The following is a 21655-nucleotide window of genomic DNA, read 5'->3' on the forward strand; positions in this document are numbered from 1 at the left end:
AACTCAGAAGTTGCCCAAAAAAAACTATCAAAAGCTTCCAAACACATGACATCATCATATGGGCAGTCCAGAATTGTTTAAAGGCATAGTAATCTTAGTGTATGTAAACTTTTGACTTTGCAGTAAGTAATAAAATGACTTAAAACATTCTCTCTCTCATATTATTCTGACATTTGGCAAATAATAAAAATTATGGTAATCCTAATTGACCTAAAACGGTTTATTCTGATTTCATGTCAGATACTGAGAAAAACATGCAGATGTGTAATTTATATAGTGGATGGAAACTTCTGGTTTCAACTGTACATTCAGATTTACAACATGACAAATTAAGGATGAACATTCACTTTATAAGAAGGGGGGGGTAAACCCATAGCCTATGAGTAAGTACGTATCTGTCTGAAATGCGTAAGGTTTCACCTTGGGTCTTCCCTCCACTCCACTTCTTTTTAATATACTATTTTTGATTTGTTTTTGCTTCTTTGGATTTTAATGGATTCTAATAAAATTGACTTTTAATATAATATTTACTTTAGTGCCGGATTATCCTATTTTTTTGCTCCACATCTTGCTGTTGGGGACACCAGCCCCGAGACATCCGAGCATCATTTTGGAATTCCTGCGGTGAGGTGATGAATTTTTTCTCCTTTTTTCTTATATGTAATATGAGTTTGATACAGATTCAGAGTTTTAGTGTTTAACATATTTAGTGTTAGATATGCGTTTCTTCACTGACCTCTCATGCAGGGAAACACTAAGAATATTGCAAAGTTTGGCCCTGACCCAAGAGTTGACATTTTGCCTCCATTACACAAAACGGTAGTAAATTATGGAACAAAAAAAAATTGACCAAATAATTTTATTTTTTAATAAGTCCTTTGCTCTTTAGTAGATCTGTTAGGTCCACGGGAACAGCAATCCATTCTGGAAGATAGATGGCTTCATACTTGACATACTTTAGATAAGAAGAATCAGGAGCACTGTAATTAGCCATGTGAATCGCTTCACCGCCTGCCAGGTATGCCGCCCAGATCCCAAATGACCCAAATGTCATGATATTGTGGTTACAATGGGCCAAAAGTGAAAAGTCCCGATCAGGGGAACCTTCTTTTCCATCTCCGGCAAAGTAAACATCTCCTAAGGAATTATTAATATTATTCTTACACCAGTCCATCCCATTACTGGTCACCACAAATATCGGATTCTGGTACTTCTTCCTGAAGTAATCAGTGGCATTCTTTAGGTAATTTTTGTCCGCTAAGACTCCTCTCTTCTGTTGAACAAAGAGATTTACATAATCCCCTCTCCGAACATGAACCCCTACAAATGTCACATTCGTCCGATTACCCCTCACTTGTCTTAGATAAGTGTTGGCCTCATCTTTAACAAAGTCATGAAATGTAAATTCTTGGAGAAGTTCGTTCTTTAGATGATGATAAAATGTCCAGGAGTAAACAAAACCTTTCAGTCTAATATTCTCCCCTGTGATATTTCGGTATTCGGGACACATCCAGTTGTTAATTTTATATTCCTTCCATTTTATACGGTTAGCAGAATCCTTGGAAATTAATGGCAAATTTAGCTTGAATAGTGAGGAAAGTTCTTTGTGCATCTCCGGCAGAATGTACGCTCGATAGCCATTCATTTTTGCCAGGGCATAGAGAGCTGCATACTCTCCTATTTGGTTACCAAATCGTCCTTGGGGAAGAATAGTCATCATTCCTCTCAGTGGTCGGGTGGTATGTGAAGCATCTTGAGGTGCATTTTCTTCACTGCTGGTCTTACAAATTTTTGATAAAATCCTTTGGCTAAAAGGAACATTGTACCAATAGGACAAATTCATTACAACTACAATTACTAGAAAGATGATCAGATGACATTGCTTCATGTTTGACGTTCCAGGCAAAAGTGCTGCATCAAATAAAGAGATAAAGAATTAGAAAATAATCTAACAACATGAATACATACAATCAACTGTATAGACATATGAATATTTGGCATTAGTGCTTGGATAGCGGAAAAGCAACATAAAATCAGAATATAGCACATTGTATCATTTGCTTAGGTATGGTGTTCCATAGTAATAAGGCAGCTTAGGCAACTGAGAGCTATGTCCACTTCAACAGGGTCAACCCATCGCAACAACGAAGAACATGGAAGTCATTGTAAATGCAGAACATAACATTGGAGTCTTTGCAAAACAGTCATTATAATTTATAAGGTGATGGCAGACCCATTTTAAACCCTCTTATATACAGGTGCATCTTACTAAATTAGAATATCATCAAAAAGTTAATTTATTTCAGTTCTTCAATACAAAAAGTGAAACTCATATATTATATAGAGTTGTGACGACGACGCATAGCGTGGCACGCACGCTGGAAGCCCTACCCTGGGAGAAGGGGGACTCGGAGCCGGGTCCTGTGATGTAGATGGGGTGCAGCCGTGGCCCGGACCCGCTCCGTGCCCAGGGCCGTCACATTAAAAAAAAGGATGTAAGGGCTTATCCGGGTTGAGTGGCTGATCTCGACTACGCCAACTGTGGCACCTGGTGAAGGCCACCAGCGCTGCTGCAGTCCTCTGAGGCGGGATGTTGTGGCAGCCGTCGTTGTTACTACTCCCCACAGGCGGAGCAGGGCCTCAGGGCAGAGGTACAGGATGACGGGGGTTGTAGTGTAGGAGGTCTGGTGCTGCGTAGTGCAGTGTAGCGCAGAATAAAGAGTCCGGAGGCCATTGGGGTTAACTTCCAGGGTTTTTACTCACGGTGGAGAGTGCAGCTGCAAGGCTTCTCCCTGCTGCTTGCGTAGTTCTGCTGTCACCAGGGACGGGGGTCCGACAACCTCAGAGTAAGTCCAGTGTTAAATCAGGACCTCGCAACAGAGTGTTCCCAGACTTCAGACCGGGTCCATTCCTGTCTGTGTATGTGTGGATAGGCCGAGTCTCCCTCTGAACTTCACTCAGAAAAAGGGTACGGGTGGCAGCTCTGCTCTTTCCGTCACCCGGTGGGATCCTCAGGGTCTACCGGGCTTTCCTGACCAGGACGTAGAGTAGCAAGGTCAGGTATCGGGGTCCGGTACCCCTCTTGCAGCCGGAATCCCTCTGAATAGATCAGGTTGGCGAGGACAGGTGGCGTATACCGCTCCGTCTGCATCCCCGCCGGGACCCATTTGCGGTGGAGCTACACTCCTAAGCTCCGGGCCTTCTTGGTCATGGTCCTTGACCGGGCTGAGACATACATTATCTGCAACCTGCCCCTCGACCCAAGGCCAGGGTACGAGGGCCGTGTCTCCATCCGCTGCAGGTCCACACAGGATCCACGTTCAGGGTGGGAGATCACAATCAAAAGACGATCAAAGAACCATGAGCCAAGATGGCTGTGTATTAAATATGAATTATTAAGTGTCACAAAAATGTGAGTCCTCCACCCTCACCCACCAATTGGTTCCCCTATCTCTTGGTTCCCCAGTCTCCCAACTTTAACCCCTTAATAACATCTGACGTACTAATACGCGTCTGTGCCCTGGGACTTAAGAGCCAGACCCGTATTAGTACGTCATCGCGATCGCGCGCGCACACAGGCTGTGCGGGCGCGATCGCCGCCGGGTGTCAGCTGATTGTCACAGCTGACACCCGGTACTATGTGCAGGGAGCGGTCCTGCACCGCTCCGAGCACATTAACCCCTGCGATCGCAGCATTGCGGGGGCAAGGGGAGGTGATTGCAGATACTCACCTCCTCTTCCGGCTTCCAGCGCTGTCTGCAGAGGCTTCCCGGGTGTTGCCATGACGACCCGATGTCGTCATGACAACATCCGGGTCACCAGACAACAGGAAGATTGTTTGGACATGCGCAGTGCATCTCCAAACAATCTTCTCACTGTGCAGCGCTGATAGCCTGTATGACACAGGGATGGGGCTGCATTCCTGTGCCATGCAGGCGATCAGAGAAAAAAAAGTGAAAGTCCCATAGTGGGACAAAGTAATAAAGTATAAAAACTGTCAGTAAGCGAAAAAAAAAAAAAAAAAAAAATTGCAAAAATATAAAAAAAAAATAAATAAAATAATCCACCAAAAATAAAAATATAATGTACCCATCAATAAATATTATTATAAAAAAAAACAAAAAAAACAATAAAAGTACACATATTTGGTATCGCCGCGTCTGGAACAACCTGACCTATAAAACTGTCCCACTAGTTAACCCCTTCAGTGAACACGGTAAAAAAAAAAAAAAAAACGAAGCAAAAAACAATGCTTTATCACCATACCGCCAAATAAAAAATGGAATAACACGCGATCAAAAAGACGAATATAAATAATAATGGTACCGCTGAAAACGTCATCTCGTCCCGCAAAAAACAAGCTGACATACAGCTCCATCAACCGAAAAATAAAAAAGTTATAGCTCTCAGAATAAAGCTATACTAAAAAATATTTTTTTTCTATAAAATTGCTTTTATTATGTAAAAGTGCATATCATAGAAAAACGATATAAATGTGGTACCGCTGTAAACGTACTGACCCGAAGAATAAAGCTACCTTATCACTTTTACCACACGCGGAACAGAATAAAAAAAAAAAAAAACAATTCCTGAATTGTTGGTTTTTGTTTATTCTGCCTCCCAAAAATCGGAATAGAAAGCGATCAAAAATGTCACGTGCCTGAAAATGGCACCAATAACAACGTCAACTCATCCCGCAAAAAACGAGCCATCACATGACTGTCTGCCAAAATCTGGAAAAATTATAGCTCTCAAAATATGGCGATGCAAAAACTAGATTTTACAAAAAATGCGTCTTTTTGTGTGTGACAGCTGTCAGTCATAAAAACCCCATATGATTCTGGTATTGTAATCACACCGACCCGAAGAATAAAGTCGTCTATTCACTTATACCGCACGAGGAACGGCGTCAAAAATAAACTCTTGGGTTAGGATTGGGCTAGGGTTAGGGCTGGGTTTGGGGTTAGGGTTGTGCTAGGGTTAGGGTTGTGCTAGGGTTAGGGTTGTGCTAGGGTTAGGGTTGTGCTACGGTTAGGGTTGTGCTACGGTTAGGGTTGTGCTACGGTTAGGGCTGGGGTTGGGGTTAGGGTTGGGGTTAGGGTTGTGATGGGGTTGTGATTTTTTTCAAAAGTAAGAAAAAAGATGACGATATGGCGACTAGTGTTGAGCGCAAGTGCTCGCTACTTGAGTTTGCATCGGGTGCTCTGGTATGCATTGAGTATCGTGGGTATTTGAATGACATGCTCGAGTCTCTGCCCCATATGCTTCGCGGCCAAAAAAACTTTACGGGGATTGCCTGCCATGCAAGAGCGATCCCCGCATGTTTTTTTTTGGGTGTCTAATAACCGTGAAACATGCGGAGCAGGGACTCGAGCATGTCACTCGAGCACACGCTGTACATGGTGCATACCTGAGTACTCGATGCAAACTCAAGTAGCGAGCACTTGCGCTCAAGACTGATGACAACTTATTCAATATGATGACCTATTGTAAACAAATTCTGTGTCGTACCTCTGGGTTCAAAATGTTCACTATACACCTTAATAAAATCCTTGAGGGGTATAGTTTCCAAAATGGGGTCACTTGTGGGGGAGCTCCACTGTTTAGGCACATCACGGGCTCTCCAAACGCGACATGGTGTCCGCTAACAAATTGAATGGAAAATCGGCTCAAATTGTTAGCGGACGCCATGTTGCGTTTGGAGAGCTACTGTGTACACAAACATTGGAGCTCCCCCACAAGTGACCCCATTTTGGAAACTAGACCCCCCAAGGCACCTATCTAGATGCATAGTGAGCACTTGGAACCCCCAGGTGCTTCACAAATTGATTCATAAAAATGAAAAAGTGTTTTTTTTTTCACTTTTTCATTTTTACGAATCAATTTGTGAAGCACCTGGGGGTTCCAAGTGCTCACTATGCATCTAGATAGGTGCCTTGGGGTGTCTAGTTTCCAAAATGGGGTCACTTGTGGGGGAGCTCCAATGTTTGGGCACACAGGGGCTCTCCAAACGCAACATGATGTCCGCTAACAATTTGAGCCGACAATTTGTTAGCGGATACCATGTTGCATTTGGAGAGTCCCTGTGTGCCCAAACATTGGAGCTCCCCCACAAATGACCCCATTTTGGAAACTAGACCCCCCAAGGCACCTATATAGATGCATAGTGAGCACTTGGAACCCCCTGGTGTTTCACAAATTGATTCAGAAATATGAAAAAGTGTTTTTTTTACACTTTTTCATTTTTACGAATCAATTTGTGAAGCACCTGGGGGTTCCAAGTGCTCACTATACATCTAGATAGGTGCCTTGGGGTGTCTAGTTTCCAAAATGGGGTCACTTGTGGGGGAGCTCCAAAGTTTGGGCACACAGGGGCTCTCCAAACGCGACATGGTGTCCGCTAGCAAATTGAATGGAAAATCGGCTCAAATTGTTAGCGGACGCCATGTTGCGTTTGGAGAGCTACTGCGTGCACAAACATTGGAGCTCCCCCACAAGTGACCCCATTTTGGAAACTAGACCCCCCAAGGCACCTATCTAGATGCATAGTGAGCACTTGGAACCCCCAGGTGCTTCACAAATTGATTCGTAAAAATGAAAAAGTGAAAAAAAAAACACTTTTTCATATTTATGAATCAATTTGTGTAACACCTGGGGGTTCCAAGTGCTCACTATGCATCTAGATAGGTGCCTTGGGGGGTCTAGTTTCCAAAATGGGGTCACTTGTGGGGGAGCTCCAATGTTTGGGCACAAAGGGACTCTCCAAATGCAACATGATATCCGCTAACAAATTGTCGGCTCAAATTGTTAGCGGACATCATGTTGCGTTTGGAGAGCTACTGTGTACACAAACATTGGAGCTCCCCCACAAGTGACCCCATTTTGGAAACTAGACCCCCCAAGGCACCTATCTAGATGCATAGTGAGCACTTGGAACCCCCAGGTGTTTCACAAATTGATTCATAAATAAGAAAAAGTGTTTTTTTTTCACTTTTTCAGTTTACGAATCAATTTGTGAAGCACCTGGGGGTTCCAAGTGCTCACTATGCATCTAGATAGGTGCCTTTGGGGGTCTAGTTTCCAAAATGGCATCACTTGTGGGGGAGCTCCAAAGTTTGAGCACACAGGGGCTCTCCAAACGCAACTTGGTGTCCGCTAACAATTTGAGCCGATTTTCCATTCAATTTGTTAGTGGATACCATGTTGCATTTGGAGAGTCCCTGTGTGCCCAAACATTGGAGCTCTCCCACAATTGACCCCATTTTGGAAACTAGACCCCCCAAGGCACTTATCTAGATGCATAGTGAGCACTTGGAACCCCCAGGTGCTTCACAAATTGATTCATAAAAATGAAAACGTGTTTTTTTTTTCACTTTTTCATTTTTACGAATCAATTTGTGAAGCACCTGGGGGTTCCAAGTGCTTACTATTCATCTAGATAGGTGCCTTGGGGGGTCTAGTTTCCAAAATGGGGTCACTTGTGGGGGAGCTCCAATGTTTGGGCACACAGGGGCTCTCCAAACACAACATGGCGTTCGCTAATTATTCAAGCAAATTTTACAATCAAAAAGTCAAATGGTGCTCCTTCCCTTCCGAGCCCTGCCGCGCGCCCAAACAGTGTTTTTTCCCCACATATTGGGAATCTGCGTGCCCAGGGGAAATTGCACAACAAATTTTGGGGTCCAATTTTTCTTGTTACCTCTGTGAAAATAAAAAAAATTGGGTCTAAAGTAACATTTTTGTGAAAAAAGTTAAATGTTCATTTTTTTCTTCCACATTCAAAAAATTCCTGTGAAGCACCTGAAGGGTTAATAAAGTTCTTGAATGTGGTTTTGAGCACCTTGAGGGGTGCAGTTTTTAGAATGGTGTCACTTTTGGGTATTTTCTGTCATAAAGACCTCTCAAAGTGACTTCAAATGTGATGTGGTCCCTAAAAAAATGGTTTTGTAAATTTTGTTGGAAAAATGAGAAATCGCTGGTCAACTTTTAACCCTTATAGCTCCCTAACAAAAAAAAATTTTGATTACAAAATTGTGCTGATGTAAAGTAGACATGTGGGAAATGTTATTTATTAACTCTTTTGTGTGACATATCTCTCTGATTTAAGGGCATAAAAATTAAAATTTTGAAAATTGCAAAATTTTCTAAATTTTCGCCAAATTTCTGTTTTTTTCACAAATAAACGCAAGTGATATCGAAGAAATTTTACCACAATCATGAAGTACAATATGTCACGAAAAAACAATCTCAGAATCAGGGGGATCCGTTGAAGCGTTCCAGAGTAATTACCTCATAAAGTGACAGTGGTCAGAATTGTAAAAATTGGCCTGGTCATTAACGTGCAAACCACCCTCGGGGCTTAAGGGGTTAAGTAGGGGCAGCACCTAGTGCATACTAGCCCCCTCTGGTGGGAGAAGTGTGGTGTTGGATGTGGCGGTTGGGTCCTGACCATCACACTGTTCTTACCTCAGAGGAGGAACACTACACTCCATTAAAGAAGTGCAGCATCCCTGTGGCGGTCGAACCCTCAGGGGCGCAACATAGTCATTACAAACAGAGGGATCTATTTCAAGTGTTTATTTCTGTTAATGTTTATGACTATGGCTTACAGCCAATGAAAACACAAAAGTCATTATCTCAGTAAATTAGAATAATTAACAAAAAACACCTACAAAGGCTTCCTAAGCTTATAAAAATGTCCCTTAGTCTGTTCCAGTAGGCTCAACAAGACTGCTGACTTGACAGATGTCCAGAAGGCAGTCATTGACATACTTCACAAGGTCCCAGAGGGTACTGTACATACTGAGCCTGGTTCTTGTACTGCATTTATGTGCTGGGTCTTTTTCTGGTACTATATTTATGTACTGAGCTTAGTTCTGGTACTGTATGTACTGAGCCTGGTTCTGGTACTATATTTATGTACTGAGTTTGGTTCTGGTACTGTATGTATTGAGCCTAGTTCTGGCACTGTATTTATCTAAAGAAAATAAGATCCAGCTTCACAAACATGCAAGTATTTATTTGTGAATGAGCACAAAAAGCCATGCAAAAGTTAAAATATCATGATAGTAACTTGTTTAAAATATCTATGCTTTTCAGGTGCTTAACACCCTTAATCATGATTAAGGGTGCTACGCACCGGAAACATGTAGATGCTTTAACCAGGTTTCTTTTGCACGTCTTTTTGTTCTCATCCACAAATAAATAATTGCATGTTCATGAAGCTGGACCTTCTTTTGTCTTCATTGGACTTTCTGCATTCCGGCATAGATGCTGTTTTTGCTCTGAACTGTTTGAAAATAACATACGGGTGAGCTGGATATATTCTTTCTTTCTTCACTGACTGTATTTATGTACTGAGTTATGTTCTAGTACTGTATGTACTGAGCCTGGTTATGGAATTGCATTTATGTAACATACTTTGCTTTGGTATTAAACGTATGTACTAATTTTAGTTTAGGTATTATATTTATGCAACATGCTTTATTTTAGTATAGTATCTATATAATTGAGCTTGGTTTTTGTACTGTATTCATGATATGATTTTTATGTACTTACAGAATAGCTCTGGTTCTGAATTTATGTAATAATTCCATCAACTGAAAACAGGCTTTCACAGATAGACTTTAGATCGTCCACTTTCTTTAGCAAAATCTAAGGACTTCCCTGCTATTCATCATTTAAAGGGAGTGTGCCATCAGAAAATGATCAATTTTTTAAATTAGGTTTTTGTGTTACATGTATTTTTTTTTTATTTAATTTGACATTGTTTTTTATTTTTATATATTCTTGATCTTTATAAAATTAACCTTTCACAATGAAGATGCAGTCTAATCTGCAAGCACCTTGCTAAAGATCATGGAGAGCTGAGCGTATTGATATAAACATTTGTCAGAAAAAAATCAGTATAACCTATGTTTTAATCATTCAATTATTGGGAATCTGAATCTAAGGAAGATGTCCACACTTTGGGGTCTCCATGGAGTAAAGAAATAATAAGGTCCACTGTCTATTGTTCAGAACCAGAAGAATGAACTATAACTTGAAGCTCTCTTGAAAAGTTACAAACTTTTTACTGTTTCTAGAGAACCTGTGGCCTGATTAATTTCGGGCTCCTGTCATGTAGGATTTGCGGCAATAGTTGCAGCTTGGTTTTGTGCAGCTTCCTTAAGCAAGGTCTTAGACCACCAATTGGATACAACCCATTTTGGACAAGTTATTCTGTAGATGAGCAGTTGGACTGAAAATATTTCTATATTCCTAAGTTAGCCAATGAAGTGATGGAGGAGTGGTGCACATCTTTTTATATTAATTAAATCCTACAGGGTGATCGCTATCGGGACAGGTACAAGGGTGTCATGATTCCACCACTCACAGTGTAGTAAGGACGCTGTGAGTGACAACTCATCCTCCTTATAGGATCAAGGGTGTGCTGGGCTTTCAGTATTGTGACTGACAACCCAGTCAACCAATCTGAGGCAGGGGCGTGCTGGGCTGTCAGCATTGTGAATGATGGCTCAGCTTTCCAGTTTGGGTGGGCGTGTTGGGTTTCCTCCAGGTGTCACCAGTTCAGGGTGATTACCTGGCTATTTAGCTGGATAGCAATGATCAGAACATTGCCAGTTGTAGCCTTGCTCTGTGATGTGTTTTCTCTGTGTCCTGATTTTCTGATCTTTGTTGACGGACCTTGGATTTGCATTTTGACTACTCGTTTGTATAACCCATTTGACCTTTGACTTAATCTGACCTTAGTTACCGATCCCAAACTTTGCCTCTGACTATCCGTTTGTCTTTTCCCTTTGTCTTGATGTATCCTGCTGGCTTTTGACCTTGGACTCCTTGATTTCCTCACCTCATGGCTTGTCTGTGAGAATTGACTCAGCATCACAGAGGGGCTATCATAGAAGTTGTTTATTAAATCATGAAGAGTATTGTATTCTTTTACCTGGTCACTAGAATACCAGTACAAAATTTTAGGATTGTTTCCAGTTTTATTGCACATAATAATCTTTGACAGCTCCATAGGTATTATATCAATATTGTATCAGAACTATGTAGTGCTGTGTGACGACACAACATTTAATTTTAATTATCCAGATGTAAATTCAGTAGGCTAGGAGAAATACGCTTTTATCTCTATATTGACTTTTGAATTTATGTGTCTTTCTTTGGTTGGTCAAGAAGAACAGAATATTATTTGTATAAGCCTGGATGTTGACACTTGAGTTGATATTTACTGCAACTTATTGTCTCTGGACAATCTGTGGAGGACAGGGACTCAGGGTCATGGAATAATAATGTTTGCTAATATGATGATTACATATTGTACCAGGCCGGCTAGTTAGTTGACCTCCAGAGCAATGCAGTACAAACTATGCAAATTGATTAAATGCTCAAACAATGAGAGTTAAACTCATCTCACCTCCCCCCAGACCTGTGGATAATGTCTTGAAGGACAATTGTGAACTATTTAAGGGGGATATGCCTCTGTATCAAGGTGTCTTTTACAAAACCACAGCCAGGAACACTCTACGCGACAGCTCTACAGGACACCATGGCTCCATCAACGAGGATACAGATTTGGATTCTACAGGATGCCAGCTTAAGGGACCACGACCCTGGCTGGAGGAATACAGCTCTGCTCCATTGACTATCACAGAACCCATGGATACATTTGGGGAAACAAGGTTGAGACTTTCCGGTCACTTGGTCCCATGGAGATGTTTGGGGTAGCCAAGTTGGGATCTTCTGGTCACCTGGAACCCATGGATACATTCGGAGAAAGCCATGTTGGGACCATCCGGTCATCTGGCCCCATAGATATGTTTGAGGTATCTAGGTAGAGACACTCTGGTTACCTGGTCCCCATGGATACGCTTGGAGAAGCCAAGTTGGGACCCTTGGGTCTCCTGGCCACGTATCTCAATGGACTGTCAGCTTCCTAAGCTTGTCGCTACATCCTCCCCTGTATGTGCCTGCCAAAAGCGGGGTGCCACTGGTGGGGGGTAGTCGGCCCTGGAAGCCCCGAAGTCACAGCGGCTTTAATCCCGGCGAGTCAGAGGAAGGGTGAGACTCTGTAATTTTGCACCATCTTGGGTGTTTACTGGGACTGTTCTACACTGTGTGCAGAATTATTAGGAAAGTTGTATTTTAGAGGATTATTTATTGATCAACAACTACTGTATGTTCTCAATCAACCCAAAAGACTCATAAATATCCAAGCTTAATATTTTTGGAAGTTGGAGTGTTTTTTTTTTAGATTTGGCTATCTTAGGAGGATATCTGTTTGTGCAGGTAACTATTACTGTGCAGAATTATTAGGCAACTTAATAAAAGCCAAATATAATCCCATCTCACTTGTTTATTTTCACCAGGTAAACCAATATCAGTGCACAAAATTTAGAAATAAACATTTCTGACATGCAAAAACAAAAACCCCAAAAATTAGTGATCAATATAGCCACCTTTCTTTATGATGACACTCAACAGCCTTCCATCCATAGATTCTGTCAGTTGCTTGATCTGTTTTCTATCAACATTGCGTGCAGCAGCCACCACAGCCTCCCAGACACTGTTCCGAGAGGTGTACTGTTTTCCCTCCCTGTAGATCTCACATTTTATGATGGACCACAGGTTCTCTATGGGGTTCAGATCAGGTGAACAAGGGGGCCATGTCATTTTTTTTCTTCTTTTAGACCTTTACTGGCCAGCCACGCTGTGGAGTAGTTGGATGCATGTGCTGGAGCATTGTCCTGCATGAAAATCATGTTTTTCTTGAACGATACCGACTTCTTCCTGTACCACTGCTTGAAGAAGTTGTCTTCCAGAAACTGGCAGTAGGTCTGGGAGTTGAGCTTCACTCCATCCTCAACCCGAAAAGGTCCCACAAGTTCATCTTTGATGATACCAGTCCATACCAGTACCCCACCTCCACCATGCTGGCGTCTGAGTCGGAGTGGAGCTCTCTGCCCTTTACTGATCCAGCCTCTGGCCCATCCATCTGGCCTATCAAGAGTTACGTTCATTTCATCAGTCCATAAAACCTTTGAAAAATCAGTCTTAAGATATTTCTTGGCCCATTCTTGACGTTTTATCTTATGTTTCTTGTTCAAAGGTGGTCGTTTTTCAGCCTTCCTTACCTTGGTCATGTCCCTGAGTATCGCACACCTTGTGCTTTTTGATACTCCAGTAACGTTGCAGCTCTGAAATATGGCAAAACTGGTGGCGAATGGCATGTTGGCAGCTTCACGCTTGATTTTCCTCAATTCATGGGCAGTTATTTTGCGCCTTTTTTGGCCAACACGCTTCTTGCGACCCTCTTGGCTATTTGCCATGAAACGCTTGATTGTTCGGTGATCACGCTTCTGAAGTTTGGAAGTTTCAAGACTGCTGCATCCCTCTGCAAGACATCTCACAATTTTGGACTTTTCAGAGCCCGTCAAATCTTTCTTCTGACCCATTTTGCTAAAGGAAAGGAAGTTGCCTAATAATTAAGCACACCTTATATAGGGTGTTGATGTCATTAGTCAACACCCCTCCTCATTACAGAGATGCACATCACCAGATTTACTTAATTGGTAGTTGGCTCTCAAGCCTATGCAGCTTGGAGTAGGACAACATGTATAAAAAGTATCATGTGATCAAAATACTCATTTGCCTAATAATTCTGCACACAGTGTATATGTTTATTGTTTGTTTGGTGGTTCAATAAAGTATTGTTTTTACCCTCACCCTGTGTTGTCTGAGTAGGGTTCTGCTCACGGTAAAAGAGAGTGGGCGTTCAGTGGTATGAGCCCTGGTCCATGCGGTCTTTCTAAAGACAGCTAGTATCATGGGTGTGTCAGAAGTGACAGACAGTTGCCCTGCAGTTGGTTGCAGAACATCTCTTAATTTGGCACTACAGACACCTTCTTAGCTGTCTCACTCTAGGACCCAGCGGCTACCTCCCTCCGGCTAATTGACAGCCAGGCTAGTTGCTATTGCTAGAGGGAGGTGCCGGTGATATTGTGGGAATTTAGTAGTGTGGCCTGTGGGGCGTTGGCTGCGTATTTGCGCTTGCGTTCCAAGGACTGGGGTATGGACAACTGAACTCTGCGCTGGGACAAGGATGTGGGCATGCTTCCTGATGCTGCTACTTGAAAGTGTGCAACAACAGGTGCAGGGCAGGAGGCATCTTCGCATGCACCATGGACAGGGGATTGGCTTGCATGCACAACAGCGGAAGAAGCAATGGTGCCACCCGCAGACACTGTTCCTGGACCCTGGGGTTTGGCCCACAAAGTCGGGTGCTTTGCTGCCATGTGCCTGATCATGCTGGTGGTGGTCAGGCTGCTAGTTTTGCCACCCCTGCCGATGCGGGCCTGGCAGGTGGTGCAAATGGCCTTTTTGTGGTTATCGGCAGAGTCTTTAAAAAACAATCAGACTCGGGAAGACCTTACAGTTGTACTGGCAGCTTCCTTTGTGTTGGTGTTACAGGAAATGGTTTACCTGCCTTCTGTCTGCGGTCACCACACTGCTTCTTCCTGCCTGTTGGGGTGCTCTGCCTCCCTCCCCCTGTGTGCTGCTGTCCTCGCTCCGCATGTCCTCCTGCCAGGTTTGGTCAGTTTCTATATCATCCACCACCTCGTCTTCCACTTCCGCACTCCTGTCCTCCTCCTGACTTTCTGGCAATTGTGTCTCATCATCGTCCACCTCTTGTAACACTTTCCCATCGTCGCCTTCGTGTGACTATGGCTGCTGAAATATTTGGGCATTGCTACATGCGTTCTCCTCTTGCCCTGCTTCAAGTGGACTGGGTGAGAGGCCGAATCTATAAATGGAAAAGTGAACAGCTCTTCGGAGTGTCCAAGTGTGGGATCAGTTGTCTATGAGCACTCGACATGGTGGGAGGAAGAAGGTTCAGGGTGAGGAATATGCAGTCCAGACTCAAAGCTACTGAGACTTGACCATGTGGAAGAAAAGGTGGTGGTGGTGGTGGCTAAGTAACTGGAAGCATTATCTGCTATCCAACCAATAACCTTTTCACACTGATCTGTGTTCAATAGTGGTGTTCTGCGGTCCCCTATTATTTGGGACAGGAAGGTCGAGCGAGAAGATGTGGGTGTTTGTTGTGGCACAATTTCAGCTTGTCCACGGCCTTGGTTTCTGCATGCACCATCATCACCATCACGTCCAGTTCCCCGTCCCTTGCCACGTGCCTTGCCCATTTTAAGTGGAGGACAATATCTTCCACGCTCACAACGAATGACTGAATTTGGAGCGAACTTATATGTGATCCGTGTGATGAACAAAACACAGTTTTAAATACCTGGCCTGTAGGTAACTATTTTGAACAACAAACTGGTGTAAATTGTTTCACTGACACACTGAAAACATTTTTTAATGGAGGCTAGAAATGGCAGTATTTTCAGCGTAATTATATGTGATCCGTGTGACGGACAAACCACAGTTTTAAATAACTGGATTTTTAGCGCTGTAATATGGAAAGGACCTGGCTGTATTCTGCAGTGCCAACAAGCAAATAGCGCAGAAAAACTGTGTTCTCTGGATTGTTTTTTAAGCAAATAATGAGGATTATTCCTGGCCCCTGAGACCTGGGCCTATGTCTAGAAATATCTAACAGCAGCAGCAGACAGAACTGGAATGGAGCCTCTTGTGCTATATGCACTGCAGTCTGCTATATACCCTACCTGCCTGCCTATATACACTGCCTGCCTGATATCTCTGCAGATCGATTAGGCTTCAGAAAGACTGTTTGTTGAGATGGATATGTGTCTCTAATATAGTTTGGTACACCTACACTAACTAGAAACAAGCAAATCTCTCCCTAGCTCAGCAGCAGCTCTCCCTACACTGTCTGATTGCGGAGTAGACTGTGACGCCAGATCTGATATAGACCTGATGACGCTGTGCGGCCAGCCAATGACTGTAATGCCACAACCAACATGGCTACGGCATTACAGTGAGTGGCAGGCAATCCCTGCATGTTCATTGGCTCTCTAAAGAGCGCCAAACATGCAGGGAGGAGACCCAAGCTCCCGCCGAGCAACCCCGGAAATACTCGGCGAGCACCGAGCAGTAGCGAACATGCTCTCTCATCACTACTTATGACCATGTGATATTTCAGGTTTTCTTTTTTAAGAAATTTGCAAAAATTTCTACATTTCTGTTTTTTTTCAGTCAAGATGGGGTGCAGAGTGTACTTTAATGAGAAAACAATGAACTTTTTAGAATTTACCAAATGGCTGCAATGAAACAAAGAGTGAATAATGTAAAGGGGTCTGAATACTTTCCATACCCACTCTATATACAGTTGAAACCAGAAATTTACATACACTATATAAAAAGACACATTTTTTTGCACTTTTTTTTAATGGTCCAATATTACACATCTTTTTCAGGCAATTAAAGGCTTGCCACTGATTTGTGATTCATGGAAAGTGAAATAAAAAAAGGATTTGTCTGATCAGGTGAAATTGAGTTTCAAAAGATTCACATTTCAAAACATTTTTAGCTATTGGTTATAGAAACACAAATTTTCCAGATTACAGTGTATTTCCAATGTATATTGCTATAACAATTACGGTAGTAATTCCATCCCTTAAATCAAGCTCTGTTGATCTTTATGAAAAATTGTTTTTAGAAGGACAATCTTTTTGTTGGTACCACCTGGGGATACATATGACTGTTGTATCACTTTTTATTTCAGTTCTTGTGAGATTAATTAAAAATGCAATAATTCTGCCATTTTTTTAATTCTATTTTTACTTTTATGGCTTTCATTGTGCATCAGAAACAATGTATTAGTTTTATACAATTGGTCTTTAAAAAGAAGCAGTGTGTTTCAGGTGTGCATTAAAATACATCCACAGGTGTGTCTCTAATTAACTCAGAAGTTGCCCAAAAAAAACTATCAAAAGCTTCCAAACACATGACATCATCATATGGGCAGTCCAGAATTGTTTAAAGGCATAGTAATCTTAGTGTATGTAAACTTTTGACTTTGCAGTAAGTAATAAAATGACTTAAAACATTCTCTCTCTCATATTATTCTGACATTTGGCAAATAATAAAAATTATGGTAATCCTAATTGACCTAAAACGGTTTATTCTGATTTCATGTCAGATACTGAGAAAAACATGCAGATGTGTAATTTATATAGTGGATGGAAACTTCTGGTTTCAACTGTACATTCAGATTTACAACATGACAAATTAAGGATGAACATTCACTTTATAAGAAGGGGGGGGTAAACCCATAGCCTATGAGTAAGTACGTATCTGTCTGAAATGCGTAAGGTTTCACCTTGGGTCTTCCCTCCACTCCACTTCTTTTAAATATACTATTTTTGATTTGTTTTTGCTTCTTTGGATTTTAATGGATTCTAATAAAATTGACTTTTAATATAATATTTACTTTAGTGCCGGATTATCCTATTTTTTTGCTCCACATTTTGCTGTTGGGGACACCAGCCCCGAGACATCCGAGCATCATTTTGGAATTCCTGCGGTGAGGTGATGAATTTTTTCTCCTTTTTTCTTATATGTAATATGAGTTTGATACAGATTCAGAGTTTTAGTGTTTAACATATTTAGTGTTAGATATTCACTGACCTCTCATGCAGGGAAACACCAAGAATATTGCAAAGTTTGGCCCTGACCCAAGAGTTGACATTTTGCCTCCATTACACAAAACGGTAGTAAATTATGGGACAAAAAAAAATTGACCAAATAATTTTATTTTTTAATAAGTCCTTTGCTCTTTAGTAGATCTGTTAGGTCCACGGGGACAGCAATCCATTCTGGAAGATAGATGGCTTCATACTTGACATACTTTAGATAAGAAGAATCAGGAGCACTGTAATTAGCCATGTGAATCGCTTCACCGCCTGCCAGGTACGCCGCCCAGATCCCAAATGACCCAAATGTCATGATAGTGTGGTTACAATGGGCCAAAAGTGAAAAGTCCCGATCAGGGGAACCTTCTTTTCCATCTCCGGCAAAGTAAACATCTCCTAAGGAATTATTAATATTATTCTTACACCAGTCCATCCCATTACTGGTCACCACAAATATCGGATTCTGGTACTTCTTCCTGAAGTAATCAGTGGCATTCTTTAGGTAATTTCTGTCCGCTAAGACTCCTCTCTTCTGTTGAACAAAGAGATTTACATAATCCCCTCTCCGAACATGAACCCCTACAAATGTCACATTCGTCCGATTACCCCTCACTTGTCTTAGATAAGTGTTGACCTCATCTTTAACAAAGTCATGAAATGTAAATTCTTGGAGAAGTTCGTTCTTTAGATGATGATAAAATGTCCAGGAGTAAACAAAACCTTTCAGTCTAATATTCTCCCCTGTGATATTTCGGTATTCGGGACACATCCAGTTGTTAATTTTATATTCCTTCCATTTTATACGGTTAGCAGAATCCTTGGAAATTAATGGCAAATTTAGCTTGAATAGTGAGGAAAGTTCTTTGTGCATCTCCGGCAGAATGTACGCTCGATAGCCATTCATTTTTGCCAGGGCATAGAGAGCTGCATACTCTCCTATTTGGTTACCAAATCGTCCTTGGGGAAGAATAGTCATCATTCCTCTCAGTGGTCGGGTGGTATGTGAAGCATCTTGAGGTGCATTTTCTTCACTGCTGGTCTTACAAATTTTTGATAAAATCCTTTGGCTAAAAGGAACATTGTACCAATAGGACAAATTCATTACAACTACAATTACTAGAAAGATGATCAGATGACATTGCTTCATGTTTGACGTTCCAGGCAAAAGTGCTGCATCAAATAAAGAGATAAAGAATTAGAAAATAATCTAACAACATGAATACATACAATCAACTGTATAGACATATGAATATTTGGCATTAGTGCTTGGATAGCGGAAAAACAACATAAAATCAGAATATAGCACATTGTATCATTTGCTTAGGTAAGGTGCTCCATAGTAATAAGGCAGCTTAGGCAACTGAGAGCTATGTCCACTTCAACAGGATCAACCTGTAACCCATCGCAACAACGAAGAACATGGAAGTCATTGTAAATGCAGAACATAACATTGGAGTCTTTGCAAAACAGTCATTATAATTTATAAGGTGATGGCAGACCCATTTTAAACCCTCTTATATACAGGTGCATCTTACTAAATTAGAATATCATCAAAAAGTTAATTTATTTCAGTTCTTCAATACAAAAAGTGAAACTCATATATTATATAGAGTTGTGACGACGACGCATAGCGTGGCACGCACGCTGGAAGCCCTACCCTGGGAGATGGGGGACTCGGAGCCGGGTCCTGTGATGTAGATGGGGTGCAGCCGTGGCCCGGACCCGCTCCGTGCCCAGGGCCGTCACATTAAAAAAAAGGATGTAAGGGCTTATCCGGGTTGAGTGGCTGATCTCGACTACGCCACCTGTGGCACCTGGTGAAGGCCACCAGTGCTGCTGCAGTCCTCTGAGGCGGGATGTTGTGGCAGCCGTCGTTGTTACTACTCCCCACAGGCGGAGCAGGGCCTCAGGGCAGAGGTACAGGATGACGGGGGTTGTAGTGTAGGAGGTCTGGTGCTGCGTAGTGCAGTGTAGCGCAGAATAAAGAGTCTGGAGGCCATTGGGGTTAACTTCCAGGGTTTTTACTCACGGTGGAGAGTGCAACTGCAAGGCTTCTCTCTGCTCCTTGCGTAGTTCTGCTGTCACCAGGGACGGGGGTCCGACAACCTCAGAGTAAGTCCAGTGTTAAATCAGGACCTTGCAACAGAGTGTTCCCAGACTTCAGACCGGGTCCATTCCTGTCTGTGTATGTGTGGATAGGCCGAGTCTCCCTCTGAACTTCACTCAGAAAAAGGGTACGGGTGGCAGCTCTGCTCTTTCCGTCACCCGGTGGGATCCTCAGGGTCTACCGGGCTTTCCTGACCAGGACGTAGCGTAGCAAGGTCAGGTATCGGGGGCCGGTACCCCTCTTGCAGCCGGAATCCCTCTGAATAGATCAGGTTGGCGAGGACAGGTGGCGTATACCGCTCCATCTGCATCCCTGCCGGGACCCATTTGCGGTGGAGCTACACTCCTAAGCTCCGGGCCTTCTTGGTCATGGTCCTTGACCGGGCTGAGATATACATTATCTGCAACCTGCCCCTCGACCCAAGGCCAGGGTACGAGGGCCGTGTCTCCATCCGCTGCAGGTCCACACAGGATCCACGTTCAGGGTGGGAGATCACAATCAAAAGACGATCAAAGAACCATGAGCCAAGATGGCTGTGTATTAAATATGAATTATTAAGTGTCACAAAAATGTGAGTCCTCCACCCTCACCCACCAATTGGTTCCCCTATCTCTTGGTTCCCCAGTCTCCCAACTTTAACCCCTTAATAACATCTGACGTACTAATACGCGTCTGTGCCCTGGGACTTAAGAGCCAGACCCGTATTAGTACGTCATCGCGATCGCGCGCGCACACAGGCTGTGCGGGCGCGATCGCCGCCGGGAGTCAGCTGATTGTCACAGCTGACACCCGGTACTATGTGCAGGGAGCGGTCCTGCACCGCTCCCAGCACATTAACCCCTGCGATCGCAGCATTGCGGGGGCAAGGGGAGGTGATTGCAGATACTCACTTCCTCTTCCGGCTTCCAGCGCTGTCTGCAGAGGCTTCCCGGGTGTTGCCATGACGACCCGATGTCGTCATGACAACATCCGGGTCACCAGACAGCAGGAAGATTGTTTGGACATGTGCAGTGCATCTCCAAACAATCTTCTCACTGAGCAGCGCTGATAGCCTGTATGACACAGGGATGGTGCTGCATTCCTGTGCCATGCAGGCGATCAGAGAAAAAATAGTGAAAGTCCCATAGTGGGACAAAGTAATAAAGTATAAAAACTGTCAGTAAGCGAAAAAAAAAAAAAAAAAAAATTGCAAAAATATAAAAAATAAATAAATAAAATAATCCACCAAAAATAAAAATATAATGTAACCATCAATAAATATTATTATAAAAAAAAACAAAAAAAACAATAAAAGTACACATATTTGGTATCGTCGCGTCCGGAACAACCTGACCTATAAAACTGTCCCACTAGTTAACCCCTTCAGTGAACACGGTAAAAAAAAAAAAAAAAAACGAAGCAAAAAACAATGCTTTATCACCATACCGCCAAATAAAAAATGGAATAACACGCGATCAAAAAGATGAATAAAAATATAAATGGTACTGCTGAAAACGTCATCTCATCCCGCAAAAAACAAGCTGACATACAGCTCCATCAACCGAAAAATAAAAAAGTTATAGCTCTCAGAATAAAGCTATACTAAAAAATATTTTTTCTATAAAATTGCTTTTATTATGTAAAAGTGCAAAACATAGAAAAACGATATAAATGTGGTACCGCTGTAAACGTAATGACCCAAAGAATAAAGCTGCCTTTATTCTTTTACCACACGCGGAACAGAATAAAAAAAAAAAAAAACAATTCCTGAATTGTTGGTTTTTGTTTATTCTGCCTCCCAAAAATCGGAATAGAAAGCGATCAAAAAATGTCACGTGCCTGAAAATGGCACCAATAACAACGTCAACTCATCCCGCAAAAAACGAGCCATCACATGACTGTCTGCCAAAATCTGGAAAAATTATAGCTCTCAAAATATGGCGATGCAAAA

The 21655-nt window shown here is 42.4% G+C and overlaps 2 protein-coding genes across 2 annotated transcripts; both read right to left on the minus strand.

Annotated features, from left to right (window-relative positions):
• Positions 1–859: 859 nt before the first annotated feature.
• Positions 860–1888, minus strand: LOC141173094 (galactoside alpha-(1,2)-fucosyltransferase 2-like). The gene has a single exon (XM_073657736.1). It carries the CDS (start codon positions 1886–1888, stop codon positions 860–862), a length of 1029 nt encoding a protein of 342 aa, XP_073513837.1.
• A 15848-nt stretch (positions 1889–17736) lies between these two features.
• LOC141173095 (galactoside alpha-(1,2)-fucosyltransferase 2-like) lies at positions 17737–18765 on the minus strand. Its single transcript, XM_073657737.1, has one exon. It carries the CDS (start codon positions 18763–18765, stop codon positions 17737–17739), a length of 1029 nt encoding a protein of 342 aa, XP_073513838.1.
• Between the last annotated feature and the right edge of the window lie 2890 nt (positions 18766–21655).

This window comes from Phyllobates terribilis, unplaced genomic scaffold, assembly GCF_046119375.1.
Source record: "Phyllobates terribilis strain yellow unplaced genomic scaffold, ASM4611937v1 Scaffold_12__6_contigs__length_324123572, whole genome shotgun sequence".
In the NCBI taxonomy this organism is placed as follows: Eukaryota; Metazoa; Chordata; class Amphibia; order Anura; family Dendrobatidae; genus Phyllobates; species Phyllobates terribilis.

Excerpts from the sequence above, each read along its gene's own strand:
- LOC141173094 (XM_073657736.1), bottom strand. The coding sequence starts at position 1,888 with ATGAAGCAATGTCATCTGATCATCTTTCTAGTAATTGTAGTTGTAATG.
- LOC141173095 (XM_073657737.1), bottom strand. The coding sequence starts at position 18,765 with ATGAAGCAATGTCATCTGATCATCTTTCTAGTAATTGTAGTTGTAATG.